This window comes from Laccaria bicolor, genomic scaffold (genome assembly GCF_000143565.1).
Source record: "Laccaria bicolor S238N-H82 LACBIscaffold_48 genomic scaffold, whole genome shotgun sequence".
Classification (NCBI taxonomy): domain Eukaryota; kingdom Fungi; phylum Basidiomycota; class Agaricomycetes; order Agaricales; family Hydnangiaceae; genus Laccaria; species Laccaria bicolor.
Genome location: NW_001889919.1, coordinates 315194 through 334116, shown reverse-complemented (window position 1 = coordinate 334116; position 18923 = coordinate 315194). Strand labels below are relative to the sequence as shown.

The 18923-nt window shown below is 49.6% G+C and overlaps 3 protein-coding genes across 3 annotated transcripts; 1 reads left to right on the top strand and 2 right to left on the bottom strand.

Moving 5' to 3' along the window:
* Positions 1-1361: 1361 nt before the first annotated feature.
* Positions 1362-5480, bottom strand: LACBIDRAFT_333246 (uncharacterized protein; the record flags this gene model as incomplete). The annotated part of the gene is made up of 8 exons (XM_001887808.1): positions 1362-3289; positions 3863-3946; positions 4086-4199; positions 4308-4379; positions 4473-4571; positions 4947-5105; positions 5189-5236; positions 5465-5480. The coding sequence occupies 8 exons, from the start codon at positions 5478-5480 to the stop codon at positions 1362-1364; spliced, it is 2520 nt and encodes an 839-aa protein (XP_001887843.1).
* Positions 5481-9482: 4002 nt separating this feature from the next.
* On the bottom strand, positions 9483-10664 carry LACBIDRAFT_310905 (uncharacterized protein; the record flags this gene model as incomplete). The annotated part of the gene is made up of 5 exons (XM_001887807.1): positions 9483-9795; positions 9851-10386; positions 10455-10476; positions 10535-10592; positions 10646-10664. The coding sequence occupies 5 exons, from the start codon at positions 10662-10664 to the stop codon at positions 9483-9485; spliced, it is 948 nt and encodes a 315-aa protein (XP_001887842.1).
* A 5186-nt stretch (positions 10665-15850) lies between these two features.
* On the top strand, positions 15851-16554 carry LACBIDRAFT_295588 (uncharacterized protein; the record flags this gene model as incomplete). The annotated part of the gene is made up of 2 exons (XM_001887871.1): positions 15851-16078; positions 16137-16554. 2 exons carry the CDS (start codon positions 15851-15853, stop codon positions 16317-16319), a joined length of 411 nt encoding a protein of 136 aa, XP_001887906.1. The 3' UTR covers positions 16320-16554.
* Positions 16555-18923: the final 2369 nt, after the last annotated feature.

The following is an 18923-nucleotide window of genomic DNA, read 5'->3' as shown; positions in this document are numbered from 1 at the left end:
CTAACCCTAGCATTCTTGGAAGAATTGTCACGGTGTATAGACACGGGTGCCCTTCCCTGCCGTGAATCTAGACCTGATGATGTCCTTCAAAGCCAGCTCGACGAAGATAATGACAATCATGGCAGTCGAAGAGGCCAGCCTGAGAGAGGCGACTTTACGACTTCCTGGATATAAAAAAACTCGAGGGGGGTGCTGGAAATCATCCAGCTTTGGAGAAAAAATTCGCCTCTGCTGCACGGATTGAGACGCTCATTAAAAAGTGAATTAACCCACTATCACACCGAGGTAAACGGAAAACTCGTAGAAGTGCCCAACGCCCAACGTCAACGATGTTCCGAAGCAAGCGGACTGAGTGCGTCCAGCAGCACAATAACTTGCCCAGACGTCACTGATTGTTTGCCTTCCAGTCAAGCGGCGGAGATATTGTAACGGAGAAGATAAGATTTTCTCAAAGTTTACATAACTTTCGTGAGCGTCTATCTTTTTCCCACTAGCCTGGACTCTACTCTCTAGTGTTGCCAATGGCTAAAGCGATCAATTTCGATAAAAATAAGACAGAGCTTCGCAGTGGTTTGACTGGATATCTCTCAGAGATATCCAGTCAAACCTGAGAGATCCAGTCAAACCTCGAAGTTGATATGATCAGCCCGGAGCAGAGCCTCACACAAAGATTCGATCATGATCGGCTGCAACACTCTGCGGTCTTAGCTCAGATTAGCTCAGATTCTAACCTACATATTTTAACCCAAAAAGAAGAAGACCAAAATGGCTCGCAGCGAAGGACTCAATTGACAATCAATTTCCGGTCAATTACATAAATTCTTACGAGCTTATCTGAATAAGTACCCCCATAGATACGCACTACTACACAGCGTGCAGCCATCAGGAAGCCTCTGACATGCGACTCGGACATGCATGGTTGGGGCCCCTATGTGGGGGCTGCGAAGGTATGAATAAATCAGACGGGATGAAAGGGGAAAAAGTCTCCCGCCGTAAGCAGTATTTTTTTCATCGAAAAAAAAAGCCAAACGATGTAGACGGAGAGGAAGGGAGTTCACACCTAGTAGACTGACCCCGCTTACGGTAAAGATAAGTACTACACCATGCAGCTTGACGAAACTTCACAAAATTTTTATCCACCGCTGCATCATTACCTTGCAATGAAAACGCGGAACGACGCCAGCAGCCAGAGTGCAGGTATAATGTATAAAAAACAATTGAATGAATAATGAAACATGAATGGAGCTATAAAAGAGAGAGAAAAAAAAAATACTACCAAGTCCGCGCCTCCCCAAACGTACATACCGTATGCATACAACATGTCAACGCAAATCGTAGTACAACAACAGCAATATTGCCCCTCACGCCTCCTCCTCCTCACCCTGCTCTTCCTCCTCCTCCCAATCCAAGCGATATGGCTCCAAATAGCTCTCAGGGACAAGCGCATGCTTCCGCTGTTCCTCACCCTCTCCAAGCTCCGCGGACGAGGACGAATGCAGAACATCAACAACAGCCCAGCCAACCCCTCCCCCTCTCCCAACAACACGAACAATCTGGTCTTCCTCCAACCGCATCTCTGCTGTCCCCTCCGGCTCAAAAGCGTACAGCGCGCGGTATAGGCCTGCATAAAGCGGTTCCTCTTCCTCTTCCTCCTCCTCCTCCTCCTCCTCTTCTTCAACGAGTTGGTCTTCAGCAGCGTCATGGAACACGTCGTCTTCTTCCTCCTCCTCCTCTTCCTCCGCAGCACCCCCAAAATTCTGATCCAAATCCATACGACTAGGATACTCCCCAGCATCCTGCAACTTCGCCCTCCCAAACCCAAACATCCCCGTACCCGTACCCGCTTCAGCACCACCCCAACTAAACCTCCCAAGACCCATCTTAAACCCACCCCACCCCCCACCACCACTCCACCCCTCATCATCATCCTCTTCCACCTCCTCCCCATCACCACCATCACTACTCGACACACTCCCAACACTCTTCGTACGCCCCCCAAGCCTCCTAACAAGCCTCGACACCTTATTCGCCCTCGGCACATCAACACCCAACCCATAATGCCTTTCATCGCCCACTGGGAAGGCATAATCACGCACGCGAACAACAACTTTCTCCTTTGGATCCGCCGCTGCGGGTGGTGGTGCCTTGGATGTTGTTGGCGTAGAAGTAGACGCCATCATCACCGTACCGCCCGAATCAAACGAAAACCCAGGACTCAAAGGACTAGGCAACAGCCCAAAACTCAACCCCATATTCAAGCTTGCCCGATGGGGGTTCACCATCGGCGAGGTCCTCGTCGAGCTGGTGGTGGGGCCTGTACTTTTTCTCAACGAGCTGGCCCTCGACAAAGACTTGGAGAACCGCTGAGAGGCAGATGAAGATGCAGGCGAGGCGGGTGCAGGTCTGTTGGGTGTGATCTCTACGCTGGGCGTGGATGGGATGGTGGTTGCCTGGGGGAGGTTGGACGGTGGATCGGGTATGATGATTTTTGCGGGGGACGCGTAAGGCTTGGGATGTGATGATGATGATGTGGATTTTGAGGGAGTTTGTAAGGGAGTGGAGGTTGATGGGTTGGTGGATACGTGTGATGAGGGCGTGGTGAATTGTTGTTGTTGTTGTTGGAAGGTCGAGGGTGTGGGTGTGACGGGTGATGCGATGGATGAGGAGTCTGAGAGGTCGTGTTGGTGGCCATGCCCGTTGGTTGTAGGGGTAGGGAGGGCTGCGTGATCATCCGTATCAGGGTGATCATGACTCTCGAGCAACAAAGCAGAGCTGTTGTCTAAGGAGGTTGAGCGTCCATTGGACTCATGCTTGACAGTGCCTTTTGATTCCCTCCTAGCATTTCCGGTCGTTGCACTTCCATTCGACTCGCGCTTGCCAACAACAGCCTCTCCACCCGCGTCCCCATTTACCTCCCTCCTCTTATTCCCACTCGAATCCCTCCTGACATCCCCATTCGATTCTCTCTTAACATCATTCCCATTCATCTCCGTCCTCGCATCATTCGAATTCCTCCTCGCATCACCCGAATTTGAATCCCTCCTAACATCCCCCCTCGACTCCCTCCTCCCACTCCCTCCCACACTCCCCTGAACACTCCCCTTCCGCCCGCCCCGCCCCGCAGGAGGAGGCTTAACCGCAAACTCATGAGCGCCCGGCGTAGGCGGTGGTAAAAAGGACGAAGAAGGGGACGGGAAGGGCGATGCGGAGGCTGGGACGTCCATGCATAGTTGGTGTTGCGAGGGTGGCGATTGGTGTTGTGTTTCTGATGATGATATTGGTGTTGGGTCTGTTGAAAAGAAAGAGCGTTTAGTTAGCTATGTTGTGAAGAAGGAAGAATGACGGAGGAAGGAATGGGGGAAGAACAGAGAGTAGCTCGGGGAGCTACTTAACCGGAGTGGTGTCTTCTATGAATAATGACATCTCGACATGATTTTCGGATCCATTTTAGTGGTGTGCGGAATGTCGCCCAAAGCATGAGGAGGGGTAGAAGAAGGGGGAAAGAAGGGGAAAGAGGAAAGAAATGATAACCATCAACGTCACTTATAAGAAACCCATCGCATAACCAAGTCGTAGTCAGATAGACCATGGCACACGTCAAGTCAAATCAAAGTTCAAGTCAACAACACCCATCGGATGCATCCTCCGCATCGCATCACATATCTCCCGTCAAAACCCAACCGTTCACGCGATCTATACCAGAATCGACACCAGCCAGGACCGCACAACTCCACTCAGCATGTGGGAAGATAGAAAGACAAAAAGACTCCGGCCCAAAAAGGAAAGGGAACAAAAACGCCCCCCCCAAACAAAACAAACAAAAAAAGAACAAAAAGCAAGAGAAACAAAAAGCCCTTCTCACCTGATGCACGCTCCAACTCCAGGGTAGGATTAGGATTAGGATCAGCGCTGTTATTGCTATTCCCGTTTACGAGAGTTGATGGTACTAAAAGGGGAGGAAGAAGGTGAGTTTGTCAGCTTTTGTTCGATGATCAGAACAGGGACAGGGGAAGGAAGGGACAGGGGAGGGGATGTATATGATTAGAACGGGGGAAGGCCACCCCCGCCCAAAGTGACGACGATACCCCGCTCAGACCCAGACCCAGAGAGGGAGACAGGACTTTTGAGCAAGGTGAGCGCTTCCGAGACCATCTGAGCGGAGATAGTTGGGGTGAAGTGGATCACGGAAGCGGGGAGTTCTGGCAGAAACCAACACCGCAACATTTGCAACATTGGTAACGAGTGTGCTTTGGGCGGGACCGAACCGACACCACGCCCATACGATGATCAAAGCTGCTCAGGCGCACGAACTGCAAGAGGGAGGGGCAAGCCCGACCAACATTGGCGTTCCAATACCTTGGGCAACGCGAGCGCGTGCCCTATGGGCCAATAGAGCTTCCGCGATGAAAACCCCCCCCCCAAAACATAACAAAAAAGAACAAAAAGCAAGAGAAACAAAAAGCCCTTCTCACCTGACGCACGCTCCACCTCCAAGGTAGGATTAGGATTCGGATTAGGATCAGCGCTGTTGCTGTTATTGGTGTCGTTCCCGTTTGCGGTTGGGGATGTAACTAAAAGGGGAGGAAGAAGGGTGAGTTTGTCAGCTTTTTGTTCGATGATCAGAAGAGCAGAACAGGGGAAGGAAGGGAGATGATGAGATGATTAGAACGGGGCGAGGGAACGGGAAGATATGTCTATATGAGGAGACAGGTTTCGTCATCCTGAAACCAAACCCCGCCCCCGCGCAAAGTGGTAGTTATACCCCGCTCAGACACAGAGGGACAAGACTTTTGAGCAAGGTGAGCGCTTCCGAGACTATCTGGGCGGAGATAGTTGGGGTGAAGTGGATCACGGAAGCGGGGAGATCGGGCAGAGACCAACATCGCAACATTGCAACATTGGTAACGGGGTGCTTTTGGCGGGCCGAACCGACATCATGCCAATACGCTGCAGGCGCACGAAGTGCAAGAGGAGACGTGCCAGGGAGTGGCAAGCCCGAGCGACCTTAGCGTGGCAAGGCCTTGGGCAACGCGAGCGCGTAACCCATGGGTCGGCGGAGCTTCCGCGATGTCCACAGAGCGGAGCCATAGTTTCAGGCGCACGAACTGGAGGAGGAGAGGGAGATGGACAAGTCCACTTGGGCGAACTCAAACATTCGACGGACATACAGAACAGAACCAACGCTCACCTTCAGCCTCTGAATAAAAGATCGAGTTCCTACTCGTAGGGTTGGCCACTGCGAAGAAGACATGAAACCAGAACGTCAGTACATCGTTTACGAACTTCAGAATAAAGGGGTGGAGAGAAGGAAAGGGTAAAGGCATCAAAAAGGGAACCCTGTACCCGTGAGGATTAGGGTTTATAAGTACATAGTAGACTTTAGAGCTGGAGGAACACGAGGAAAGCACGACCTCCTTTCTTTTCCTTTTCATGCAAGCGAACAAAGGTACGCAGCAGCACTCACCAACGGCAGACGTCATTTCTTCAAATTCTCTTCTTCTTCAACAAACTTATTCCCTCCTCTACGACTGAGTATAATCTTCCCTCCACTTTAACGAAACGATTTTGACAATGAAAGAAGGCAGGATGTTGAGTGAAAGAGATGATGGGTGGGCCAAGATCCTGGCTGGGCCTTGTCGTTAGGCGTACCGTTGCTAGGGAGGAGTTTGGTTTTGTTTGTATTGGTGGCGAGCTTCTTCCCTCATGCTCGAGCGCAAGAGACCAAACCGTGCATGAATGGTTGCAACTAACTACGCATACCCACTGCGCACGGTATTCTTATGTGTAAGAATTATTGACTCACCACACAGTCTCCTGTCGGAGGAAGCTCGGCTGCGATGGACGACCAGGTGCCTTTGTAACCCTGACCTCGATACTTCAGCTTGCAAATATCATAACAGTGAGTATGCGCTTAAAGCGTTTAAACTCTACGCTGATCAGCTTCTACTTTTTGCATCAGAATCAGTCTCTCGGATGCATTTCCCATTGACATTCACGAACCTATCGAAAGTGCGCCGCATCACCGCTATTCAACTTTTTCGAGTGGGTCCCTTGGGCCAGTCGCTTTGACTGACGACTACCTATATCTTACCAGGCAATCCCAAATGGGTACCCGCCGAATCGTGCGATTCGCGAACACCAATACCCATCATCAGTAATTATGCTGCGTTGGTGCTGCGGTACGCTCGAAAGCCCCCGATGCCGACCATCTTGGTCCTGGATGGACCATACATCTTTGTCAAACTATGCCCCAACTTTTTCCATCTCTTGCTCTTGCTCGCCTTGAATTTCTTTTACTTACCTCCTCCCGAACTACCTCTTTCATCTCTGGACTCGTCTACCGCTCGTCCCCCAAATCGCTCGACACAATCTCATTCTTTTCAATCACTGTCTTTACTCCCCTCCTCCCTCAAAAAAAAATGTCCTGCAACCAACCCCCACCCTCATACCGTGACCACTCCTGGACATCCTCATCCTTCCCCCCCTCATCAACACCCCCACCAAAATCAACCCTCCAACTAGCGCTCCAGAACCACCACCCCTCGGCTCCGCGGTAAAGTGCACATTCGCGTAAGACTTTGTCTAGGGTCCGTCTCCCCTCTTCCCAAAAAATGGATAAAGAGGATGGACGAATTGAATTTCTAGGACGACTCACTATACTCCTACACATCTACCCAATCTCCAACTAGAACACCTCCTTCAAGTTCAAGTTTCCTCTCAGAAAAGGCACTCCCTTTCCCCTTCCTTCCCTTCCCCTTCCCCCTCCCTTCCTCTTCCTTCTAACTCTCCAATCCCTTCCGTTCCTTCCTTCCTTCCTAACTGACCCTCCTCAAACTCGAACAGTTCACCCTCCCCCCCGATCCTCAAACACGGGGCACGAACCTCTACCCACACATCCGCGAACCAGACGACTACCTCCACACACCCGATCTTCATACACATAAAGAATTAAAGCAGGCCACGGATTTTTTGATGGTTAGGGGGGTGGTGAATGTGGGTGGGATGGTGGTTACGTGTGTTGCGTTGTTGGCGTTGTTGTACGTCCAATTCTCTCTCTTTTTTTTCCTTTTCTTCCCTTGTCCTTTTCTCCCCACTTCACTACTTTTCATTTACACTTGTCCCTTCGTCGAGCGAACGCAATGCAGATGCTAAATTTTCGAGTACCGCATAGTCTCCTCTACCCCATCTCAAGGCATTTTACCTTCCACCAACAAGGGAAGTTCGGCTGAGGGTTCAATTTAGGTGGGATTAATGCGTCTGGACAGGTCTGTCCCCCCCCTCTCCTCTCCTCTCTCATCTCAGCCTCACTTAAGCAACAAATGAATAACCCGCAAAAGGTCCCAAGCATGCCGGGAAACTGGGGCCTAATCGACCTAGACACGCCTCAAAACCTATACACCAAACCCTCATACTACAACCCCTCCCAAACACTCCAGCTGGTGTTCAGCAACGAATTTAATACAGACGGGAGGTCTTTTTATCCGGGTGATGATCTGTATTGAGGCGGTGGACTTACATTATTGGCAGGTGCTTACTTACCCCGTCTCATTCCTCACTCATCCTTTCCTCGTAATAAATTCGAATTGATCACACCCCAAAGACAAACAACCTAGAATGGTACGACCCCGCCGCAATAACAACACTCAACGGCTCCCTCCTCATCACGCTCTCCTCTCAACAAACCCACGGACTCAACTTCCAAGGCGGCTTCAACATGGAACAAGTTCTGTTTTACTGCCAGTGGGTTGTTGGAAACATCTGTTCAGCTGCCCGGCGCGAATAATGTGGTGGGGCTGTGGCCTGCTGTATGGGCTTTGGGTAATCTAGGTCCGCATTTCTTTTGGGGTTCATAGGGGTTGACATTAATTATTGATTTAGGACGAGCGGGGTATGGCGCCACTTTGGAAGGCCTCGTATATCCCCCCCCTTCCCTCCTTCCCTCCCTCTTTCTTCTATCTTCCATTAACCCACCTGCAGTGGCCATACAGCTACGACGCCTGCGACGTCGGCACAGCCCCGAACCAAACACTCAACGGGCTCCCCCTCGCAGCCCTCACAAGCGGCAACCAGAAATACTACAACGGGTCTCTACCGTACCTGCCCGGCCAGAAGCTCTCGCGGTGCACCTGCGCAGGGGAGTCGCACCCCGGCCCGACGCACGGTGATCGCCTGAAATTGACGTTTTTGAAGCTACGGTGGGTTGTGGTTTTTTTTTTTTGGTTCGTGGGGGGCTGAGGATTTGTAGGTCGTGGGTACGCCGTTGGTGGGGAAAGTATCTCAGTCGAGTCAATGGGCTGTAAGCTCCTCCTTTATTCCTACGACTACCAGTATATCATCAGGAGTGATATTTGTCGACAGCCGTTTAATGATGGGTACGCTTGGGCGAACACTTCTCAGAACATGATCATCCCAAACACGACTGGTACTGAACTGAAAACCTATGTTGGAGGGGTGACGCAGCAGAGTACGTCTGGGCTTACGACGATTCTGCGGTTCGCATCTCCCTTCATAAATCATTCATTCGATAATAACTTCGCTTCTGGACTGAATAGTACATAACCTGGATATCCAACTCAACCGTATCATGGACTATAATGGCACCGTAGAGATATCCGCGCGTCCGGTATCTCAAGAACCCATGGTGCGCACTGCCATCTCATCTCATCTCATCTTATATCCCACCTCACCTCACCTCACTTTGATTTCCTCTGCAGTACCTGATAGCAAATCTAGGGTTATCAGATAGTTTCGGCACAGTTGACTTGGAGCATCTCACGTTCCCGACTACGATGCGGATTGATTGGATACGGGTGTATCAACCCACCAACGCCATCAATGTTGGATGTGATCCAGTGAATTTCCCTACGGAGGTGTATATCAACCAGTGTGTTCTCTTTTTTTGGTTCTTTTCTTCGAGTTTGCTACAACCTTCTTGGAATTTTTGGGTCTGCTTCGACTTTCTGCGAGTCTGCTTTAAGAGACTTTGTTTTTTTGAGTCTACTTCGACGTTCTTCGAGGCTGCTTATACTCTCTCAGTCTGCTTCGAATTCAGAATTACCGTCCTTCTCAACTCCCCCCCCTCACCAATTCTCGCTGTCTCTAGATTGATTCTAACGGTTTGGTTTGATAGGTACATCGAAGCATACACAAATCCGAACCTTACAACGTGGGTAGATGATTATAAGCAACCGTGGCCGAAGAATAGTTTCGTCGAGACGTGTTGAGGGAGGGCTTTAGCTTGTATTGTTATTAGGATGAGAGGATTTCAATCCAATGTAAAGCACTCTGGTTGTTCATGTCTCTTACATCTTTTATTGAATGCCCGCAAAAAGAGGGCGCACTGAAGCAACCTTTTTCTTTTTCTTTTGAAGTCAACGTGGGCGCCGGATAGATTTAACAGTTGTGGCATTGTGGCATTTATCTAAAGGTAGATGTGTTTGATTTGGAGATACATAATGCGAAATCCACGTTTCTTAGGTCGTCTAAGTCGAACTCACATCCTTCCCCTCCCCAGTGAAATACTCCGGAAGGACATAGGCAAGCTTCGCCCTGTCAGCTGGGTTTTGCTTCTCCGACCTGGGCATTATACTGAACTGCATGGACCCAATCTCTTCCAAGAAGACATGTGCGTCCTCGCCAGTCAACGCACTCTGTAGGTCGTCCAGAATCGTGGCAGCGACGAGACGCGATGTCTCAGCATTGCCTTTGAGTGTTTTGAACACATCTGCAGCAGTGACTGACTCGGATTGGTCCCGCCATGAGTCGTAGTCCGTCGCAGTTGCAATGAGTGCGTAACTAAATGAAAAACAAAATCAGCATGAGAGCGCGAAAAAGGGAAAGGAAGAATTACCTCAACTCCGCCTCCCTCGCCAACTTCGCCTCAGGCAACACGCTCATATTGATCAAATCCCCTCCCCACTGCCTGTACATCAAACTCTCCGCCCTAGTCGAGAATTGCGGGCCCTCCATACACACAATACACTTTCCCGTGAACAACTTCGCCCCCTTCCCCTCAGCATCCAACGCCTTCCTCACCCGTTCCTCCAACCACTTGACCAATTTCCCACTAAACGGGTCTCCAAACATCGCATGTGCAACGATGCTAGTACCCTCAAAGAAGGAAGCGGGCCGTATGCCCTTGGTACGGTCGATGATCTGGGTAGGTAGGACGAAAGACCCTGGGGAGATCTCTTCGCGGAGAGAGCCTACGGCGGAGAAGGCGATGATGGCGCGGACGCCGAGGGATTTTAGGGCAGCGATGTTGGCGCGCCCTGGGACGGAGGAGGGGGGGATGACGTGTCCTTGGCCGTGTCGGGCTAGGAAGGCGACCCGCGTGCCGGAGGGGAGGGCAGCGATTGTTATGGAAGAGCTGGGGAAGCCCCAAGGCTAATAATATCATGGAACAAAAAAAAAATGAAAATGTTGGTAAGAGAAGAGGAGAAAAGAAAGCGTACAGTTTCTGGATTTACGGTCGTGCTAAGTTTTGGTGGATTTGTTAGATTGAAGTCCAGGGTGGGTACTTCAGTCGACTCACATTTGAGTCAAGTTGTCGAGGTGGTACAACCCACTTCCACCGATAATGCCGATAAGAACTGATAAAGAGTGCATTTTGAGTTGATATCGAGCTAGAAATAAGGATGCTCACCATTATTGTCGTTGGCCATCGCAGTGCTCGTGGTCTAGGAGAAGAGAGATGGTATTTACGGTGATGATCGATGGGAGAAGCTGAGCAGTGATCGATGGCGTCACCCGCGCACATATGGCAACGCGACATATGCTTGTTGATGGACTTCGACGATTCAAAGGTAAACGCTGATAAACGCTACTTAGCTAGAACCAACTTCAACCCACGCGTGCGATCTGCCCGTACCAGCCACAACAGATGTGACTGTATGAATGTGTTGAATGGCGGGACTTGCGAGTCAGATTCTTGAAAGCGGTAACCACGCCTGAGCCCGGAGTTAGAAATTTGATGTTTACAGCAGCCTGGCGGAATGTTCTCGTACTTAAAAGGCAGTGGCGGAAAAATCCATCAAATGTTCCATAGAAATCTGGTTTCGTCACTTTCGTGAATCAATCGAGTCTCGACTCTCGAGACTCCTTCAACTTATCTGTGTCCCGATTGTTCAGCCAAGACTACGAACAAGCCTTTTCTTCATCCTCAACTTCGATCTCGCGTTCACAGCAGCACACGCCGCGAGCGAAAAGCGGCGATAAAGGATCAACAAAGTACACGCCGCGCCGACCAATTGTCCAGGATTAGTACCGGTTTTCGCTTGGTGTGAAGATTTCCACTTGCGACTGACAACAATCCGCACACCCGTTATCTTCTATCTATCTTCTATCTTCTATACATGAAAACACAAAGGATTGATGGCTGACAAATTCAGCTTTATGTTACTAAGCAGTTCACACCCTCTTCTGAGCTGCGTGAGCGGCGTTGGAAACTAGGATTCAACATGCGTACCAGGGGGTCCAGGGGGCTTGCCCCCGGCAAGCTGTGACCAGTGTCGAAGCAACGGTTGAGCGCAGCGAGCGCCGTGGCGTAGACACGGGTCTAAAGCTTGTCATTTATGAGTATACTATGTTTGTTCAGGAGTTTGAAACCCATCAGGAGTTTGAAACTGCAGATTATCTCGCCATCCACTTACTTTGAAATTCCCAATCTTCGAGGGCTAGTGTATTCATGTATTATTTCTGTACTTTCCAAATTTCAGAGAGGGATTCGAAGAATTGTGTTCTGAAGACGTGGATTCATGGTTTTCATTACACCAAACAAGCCCATGTATGTGAATGTCTGGTCAGATCCCTCTAGATCGGATGGGGTCTTTTTTCTGAAAATTCACCAGCGTATTAATACATTGTCCTTAAGTTCAAATTCAAATTTTTAGAAAGCAGGATAAAGTGCTGTTGAAAAGAGAGACAAAATACAGAACTCAAGCTCCAAACGGTGACAGAAGAGTGACATTTTAAAGCTCCGTTTGAAAGGCAAATTAAGCAGGCCAGCAATGACATGTTGGGGCAAATATTACAGCAATGAGGTCCACGATCTACCGAAAACAGGCAAAGCTCAACTACAATGACCCAGCTGTTAAACTGCGCATCAAGGAGGCTTGCGAGGCAGTGAGAACTGGTCAAATTCGCAACCTCTCCCTCGCCGCGCACAAGTTCGAGATTCCATACACCACCCTACGAAACCGTTACCGTGGCATTAGACGACCTACAAAGGAGGCGCATGAGCACGAGAGGCTACTTGACCCTGCGCAGGAGCAGGTGATGGTGGACTGGATGCGGTTCCTTGGTTTCATTGGTCGGCCAATCTGCAGGGCGACCGTGCGGCCGAAGTTCGTCGATCTGTGTGGACGACTCCCAGGGAAGACCTGGGTCTGGCGTTTCGTGAACCGGCACCCCGAGCTTAAGCTTCGGAAGGGGAGCGGCCTCGACCCTAAACGAGCACAAGCCTTCAACTTTCCAGTTGTCAACGACCACTTCAATAAGCTACGGAAGGTACTCACGGATAACGAGATACCATGGGAGAATGTGTATAACATGGATGAAAAAGGCATCCAGTTAGGTGGCGGAAGGAAAGGGACAGGATGCAAGTACTTCTATGCACGCGAGGACCGGGCCCAGTATAACCTTCGAAGTGGTGACAGTGATCGAGAGTTGCTGTGCAGACGGAACGGCATTCAAGCCCGCCTTCGTGTTTTCGGGGAAGTCAGTTGATGAGGAGAACGTCGAGGCTGATGATGACATCTGGTGAGCAAAAAAGAGTATGGGCGATGCTTCATACTCACCGTTGATGAACAGTGTTGCGACATCTGAAAATGGGTGGACGAGTGATTCACTTTGTGAACAGTGGTTTGAGAAAAGTTTTATACCTCAGGCCAAAGCGAGGAACACGTCGGGAAAACCAATCTTGCTTATCTTTGATGGTCATGGATCACACATCACTAACAACATGATAGAGCTCGCGGTCAAACACAAAATCGAGCTGTTTTGCTTACCACCACATACCACCCACAAGCTTCAACCCCTGGATGTCGGTGTCTTCGGGCCCCTGCAGAGGGAGTGGGCAAAGCAATGCGACCTGTATCTGTCAACAACGGGTGTCTCCATGCAGAAGAAACATGTGATACGGGAATACATGAAGGCTAGGGATCGGTCATTCAGCAAAGACACGATCCTTCACGCTTGGAAAAAGTCGGGAATCCGGCCTCTTGACGGCGTGAAGGTCTTCACCGATGCTGATTTCATGCCAAGCATCAACACATCAACGGATGCTAACACACAAGTACCAGGCTCTTACCCTCGCGAGCTCCCTTCAGACTTCGAAATCCCAGATGACGCTGAAATGGATGACGGGGACGCAGAGGATGAAGGACAGATGGATGAAGATGGCGAGGAGGAGGAGGAGCTTGATTATGAGACATTCTCCAGGGACTGGACTAGTGGAGACGAGGAAGAAGAAGAAATTGACGATGACGAGGGAAATGGCTGGGAGGAAGGCTTGGAGCAGGATCCAGAGCCGCTGGACATGGGGGATGATGATGGGAGTCAACAAGGCAACACACAATCAGATGTTGATCAGAACGTGCCATCTCCAAGTCACATGCCCTTCGTACTTCACCCCGCTCCAACGCCATCAGCATCAACACACATGCCATCCACAGGTTCCAGTGCTGCGGCTTCAGGCGCTCCACGACTCTCGCATTCTCGGCGATCCTCTGAGGACACAAAACGCCTCGACGATTTGATCAAACCGACCTCCCTCACGTTATCGAAGGAAGCTCTGCAAGACGAGAACTTGGCTCTGAAAGCGGAACTCAAGCGTATAAGGGCTCAGCGCAATCAAGCCGAGGCACACAGCATCCTCGCTCACCGAGAACTCGCAACGCTCAAGTTGCAGAACAGTACAAAGGCCTCCGGGAAGAAGCGACGGACTGGGATCAGAATCAACGCCGAGCTTTTGACCAGCGCAGAAGCGCGGTCACGGCGAGAAGCTGACCAGGCCATAAGGGATGCAGCGGATAAGAAGAAGGAAGAGGCAAAGCGGAGGAAGGCTGAGAGAGCCCTAGCAGAACAGGCACGTCGATTGCAGATGGATGCAGGCCATGAGTTCTCTGGGCCGCTGGGGTCGAAGAAGAGAGGCGAGCTTGAGGACATCGTTAAGGCTTTGGGTCTCTTGACAACCGGCACGAAGGCTGTCTTGCAGGAGGCAATCCAGCAACATTTCGAAGCGCATCCAGATTTGAAATCCGATCGTCGTTTTGTTGGATTGTTCAACTCACGCCGCCGTCCTCCCGCGCCTGCCAACCAGAACGAGCCACCTCAGCAACTACCTCACCCTACCCACCCACCTCCAGCCCAAGCAGTTGCCGGCCCATCACGCTCTCACCTTCAAACAGCGGCACAACGTTACACCCCGTATCCGCAGCCGCACTATCCTCATGTTTTGCCTCCTCGGACTGAGCCGTTGTCTGACATGCCTCAAAATCATTACCAGTACCAATTCCCTATTAGCTATCAAATGTATCCTCCCCCGTAGTGTATTTAACGTTGAAACTCATCGCCTTCCTTGCACTCAAACGCCTTCTACTAAGTTCTTGTCGGAGTCTTAAATTCACTGTGACTTGACCGTGACACGAGTTTCAATCTCCTGATATTTCTGAACCCTGAGCACCGGAACGCCTCCGACGGCGAACACAACACATTTATACCAAAAAAAAATAGATCTTCATATAGAAGAGAAAAAAGATTATTGGCTTGTAAAAAAATTCAAAGAATTTGATGAAGTGGTGAGTCGGAAATCGCGCAGCGGTGAAAAAGTTTCAAACTCCTGAACAAACATAGTACAACCCTGAAGCGATTTATTACTCAAGTGACTTGGTGCCGCCAAGCTGGTCCGTTTGTCACTCAGGCGGCCAAGCCACCCCTCCAATCCCACCAGTCCTACTCAGTGCTCTCTCGCATCTTTAGAACGTCGTTTCATTTGACATCGCGAGCGAAAGTGAACTTGCGGTCCATGGGGTTTCATTCTGAAAGTCATCTCTTTCCGATCACCGTGATAATTTTTCATACGTAAGTGCACACAGGTGCACACTCGTATTTTCAATTTTGACATTTCCGTTGTTGAACGTTGAACTTATTGCCGACGACTATTGGATAAACCAACATCAACCCTGCAAGGAGTAATTTGAAAACGCACGTAGATAATCTGAATCCAATGACTACTCCGAGACTTCTGCCTCCCTCTTCCAGTCTGAATGGGTCTTCACCCAGCACAAAGCCTCCTCACAGCGGTCGTTCATAGCACTTACGGAAGTGCGTCTTGAGTCCACGATGTTGCACGTTGCCGTTCGTTGCTACGGTTAGTTTCGCACACTGCCGATCGTCGTCGATGATCACCAAACTATATTTAGACGTTGCCCTTGGCGTGGCCTCCATCCCTCGTTTTCCCGAACGCTTCAAATCTCCTTGCGTGCAAATCTGCGTGCTCAACACGGCACTTCAGGAGGTCAAAAGTGCGGGTGGTGCAACGTTGACTTTCTGGCGTCCAGGTGACGCCTTGACAACTCACTGGCAGGCGCTCAACTGTCAAATGTGTCGACCCTGGACCGACTCCACCCGCTGAGAACCACTTGGGGAAACACTTTTTTGAACTTTTGACGGGATCTTTCTCGGGGGGGCGGCCTTATCTGCCTTGGCGAATCAAATTCAGGAACCTCTCTTGTACCCGTTCGTCTATATAAATTTTGCTTTCTCGCACACACCGTGTTCTTTACCCTTTGTTCCTCCCCAGGTTGTCCCTCCGCTTAGGTATCCCTCCCTCTCAGCCATCCTCATAACTATGCACGGTCTTTACTTCGCCCTCAGCGCCCTCCTCGCTTTCGCGACCGTCCAGGCCAAACCCCAGGGTGGCACCCCATCCAACACGCCTACCGGTTACCACTGCCCTTCACAGGATATGGCTACCTTCCCAGTAGGCACAACCACCAACGACGGAACAACGATGTTCTGCAGCTACCCCGCTTTCGCTGGAGAGGATCCTAACGACTTTTATTGCAAATACTCTGCTGTATGTTTTCAGTGTTATACCCTCATCTCTTCTTGGCTGAGTTGACGCCGTTTCACAGACTACCGGTCAACGCACCCAAGACAACGACGCTGGTTTCTGTCCTAACACAGCTGTCGGCACTGGTGGTGCCCGCCGTCGTAGCGCTGTGCCAGCTGCTCCCGTAGTTGCTCGTGCACCCACTCCCGAAGACATCAAGGCGAGGTCGAGCTTGAAGAGGCGCATGCCAGCTGAAGAGGCTTAAGGCTCCCTTCTACCGTCACGCTGTTTCATTCGTCGCTACGAGCCATAATTATTGGAGTCCTTCGTCATCCTACCACCTCTTGAACACTATTGTTGCAGATTTTGGACATACTACTAGTCACCCACCTGCCATTATCCACCTTCATTTTTTACTAGATCTTTCTTTTGACCAACTATCTACTGTCTTTACATGTCCATCGTCCCCGTATGACTATATGATATACCTGTTCCTCTGCAACTAAAAAATGGATCTGGATTACCCCTCTTTATCTTGAACCTCTAAGCATGATGATTGGTCAAAGTTGAAACCGAGTAGGCTTGGACGGGTCGTAGCGATTCCACTATCGTAAACCTGGAGTTCAAAGATGACGGAAACTTGAAACAAGGATCAAGCTGCGCAGTAATTTGCTCATTTAAAGAAAGGACTGACAGATCCAACAGATCAGTCAAGCAACATCAAGTGATCTCCGACTGTGGAACAGAGATGGGAACGATACATGGGGACCCCCGCCAACCACGAACTTCGGCACGTGGTTCCGAGTTTGGAACATTGCGCCAGCTGCGAGGACTCCCTCAGGAGCGGACCGCGCAAGCGGTTCGGCGACCTCTCCAGCAACTGACGCGGTTTTTCATTTATTCTATTAATAGTTTAGTTATTTCCTACAGTTCCATACATCAGAAACACCACAAGGAAAATTCTGCTGAAAGTTAAGGAACGCAACCCCTATGCCGGAATGCAGGAAAAAAGAAACGTACGGCGCGTTTCTGTAAGGATGATTATCTTTCAACACATTCTGATTGCACTTTGGGATAACGAATATCGGATTACGTCCCTCATAGGCTTTGCATGGTACGGGTCCCATGCATTGCCATTCCAGATCCTGCAACTGCAAAGCCATACTTAGGAAGGAAGACATTCAAGCCAGCCTTCTCCATACCAACTTACGATAGTTCAAATTTCATCTCTCAATACATAATCTCAACGTTCAGGCAAAACATAGAAAGAATAATTGCATAAGATTTCTAATACACATCCAGTCATGAGGAACAAATGAAATGGTTCTAAAGGAAGCGACGGCAACACACACATGCACATGAATGTGCATAAATTTGTACTCAGTTGAGTTGTATTGAGAAGTTGGCAGGGAATGCGATTCCAACTGTTGGCTACGACAGCATCAATCACCTTTCCAGAATTGGGGTCGTACTGTTCACAAACCGTTTGCTCTAAAAAAACAGAAGTCCCCCTAAAAATATGTAGCATTTCGTCTCGGCACGTGGACAGTGACTTGAGATGGACTGTTTTGGATAGGCGACAAAAAAAAGGAAACTGAAAGTGGTATTTTCAGAGCTCTGGTGGTGGTAATGGGAGACAGGGCAATAATGTACACCGCCAATTTGATGGGATGTCATAATAAGGTCAGGGTTACCAGACTCTTGGGCGATGTCATCCAGCCAGATGCCATCATGATAAACAAAACCTGACCCCGAAATAATCCAGGTATTGGTATGGTCTTACCATGGCATCCTAATGACATTGGGGGTTCCAGGCCAGTTTATGCGCACTCGGCAGTATTCTCGGGGCTCGTTGCACTCTCATTTTGCTGGCATTTATCCAATATAGCACAATACACATAGAATAAGAAACAAAACTTGTTATTCTGAGTACGAAAATACAAGACAAAGGTATTACATATGGTACGTTTTACAGCCTTCCGAGAACAAAGCGGGCCATCCACTGCCCAGCCCAGCATCCATGACAGATATTCCCAAATGTTTTCTGATGTTGCAAGTTTCTGAACGCAACCGAAAACAGGCATGAGTAAGAATTTGAGATTGCACGAAAAATGAGGTTTGGACACACTGAGGATATTCTATCCCAATCACCCCCAGCCATACCTTGCCATCTTCCAAAAGTACATTCTCTTGCAGCCTGTAAGTCATAAAAATAGAATTATCATCGATAAGAGCATCTGGATCGCAAGCCAGAGACAAAGAATGTGAGCAAAGCAGCAAGCCTCGAAATTACAGATTCCCCAAGCACCATAGATGTCCGAGATAGCCCCAGGTGTATAGCAGCCCATCCTGAAGGTCACAGAGGCTGAGAAAGGTATCTTGCCCACTGACTGAGTCAGCGGCTGGGCAAAGACATGAGCAGAAAGGAGGAGGAGTGATTTGTGGTTGTTTGTCCCAAGTTGAACTTTCTTGTGATGCATCAGTCAGCAGAGTCCGAAATGACTTGAGAGTTTTTCGAGGATGAATGTTTGAACACTGACAGTGTTGACCTCAAATCCAACTGTATCACTTACTTAGTGCTTTTAGATATGGTCCCCACCACAACATACTTAATATTGAGAATTTTTCATGATATTTATGGACACACTACAACGATACCCTTCTGAGGCCAAATGCTGGATAGCCCCACAAGCTCGTGCCAAGGTCATCGTGATGGCAGAACGGCATCAGGGGACATCCGGAAAGTGGAGGTTTAAAAGGTGCTATTTTGACACCTGGAAGGTAAGGTAGAGGACATCCACTTGCTTCCAACATCATGTGCCAAGTGTGACTGTTCCAAGAAAGGTACTTTTTTACAAAATTCTTCGCC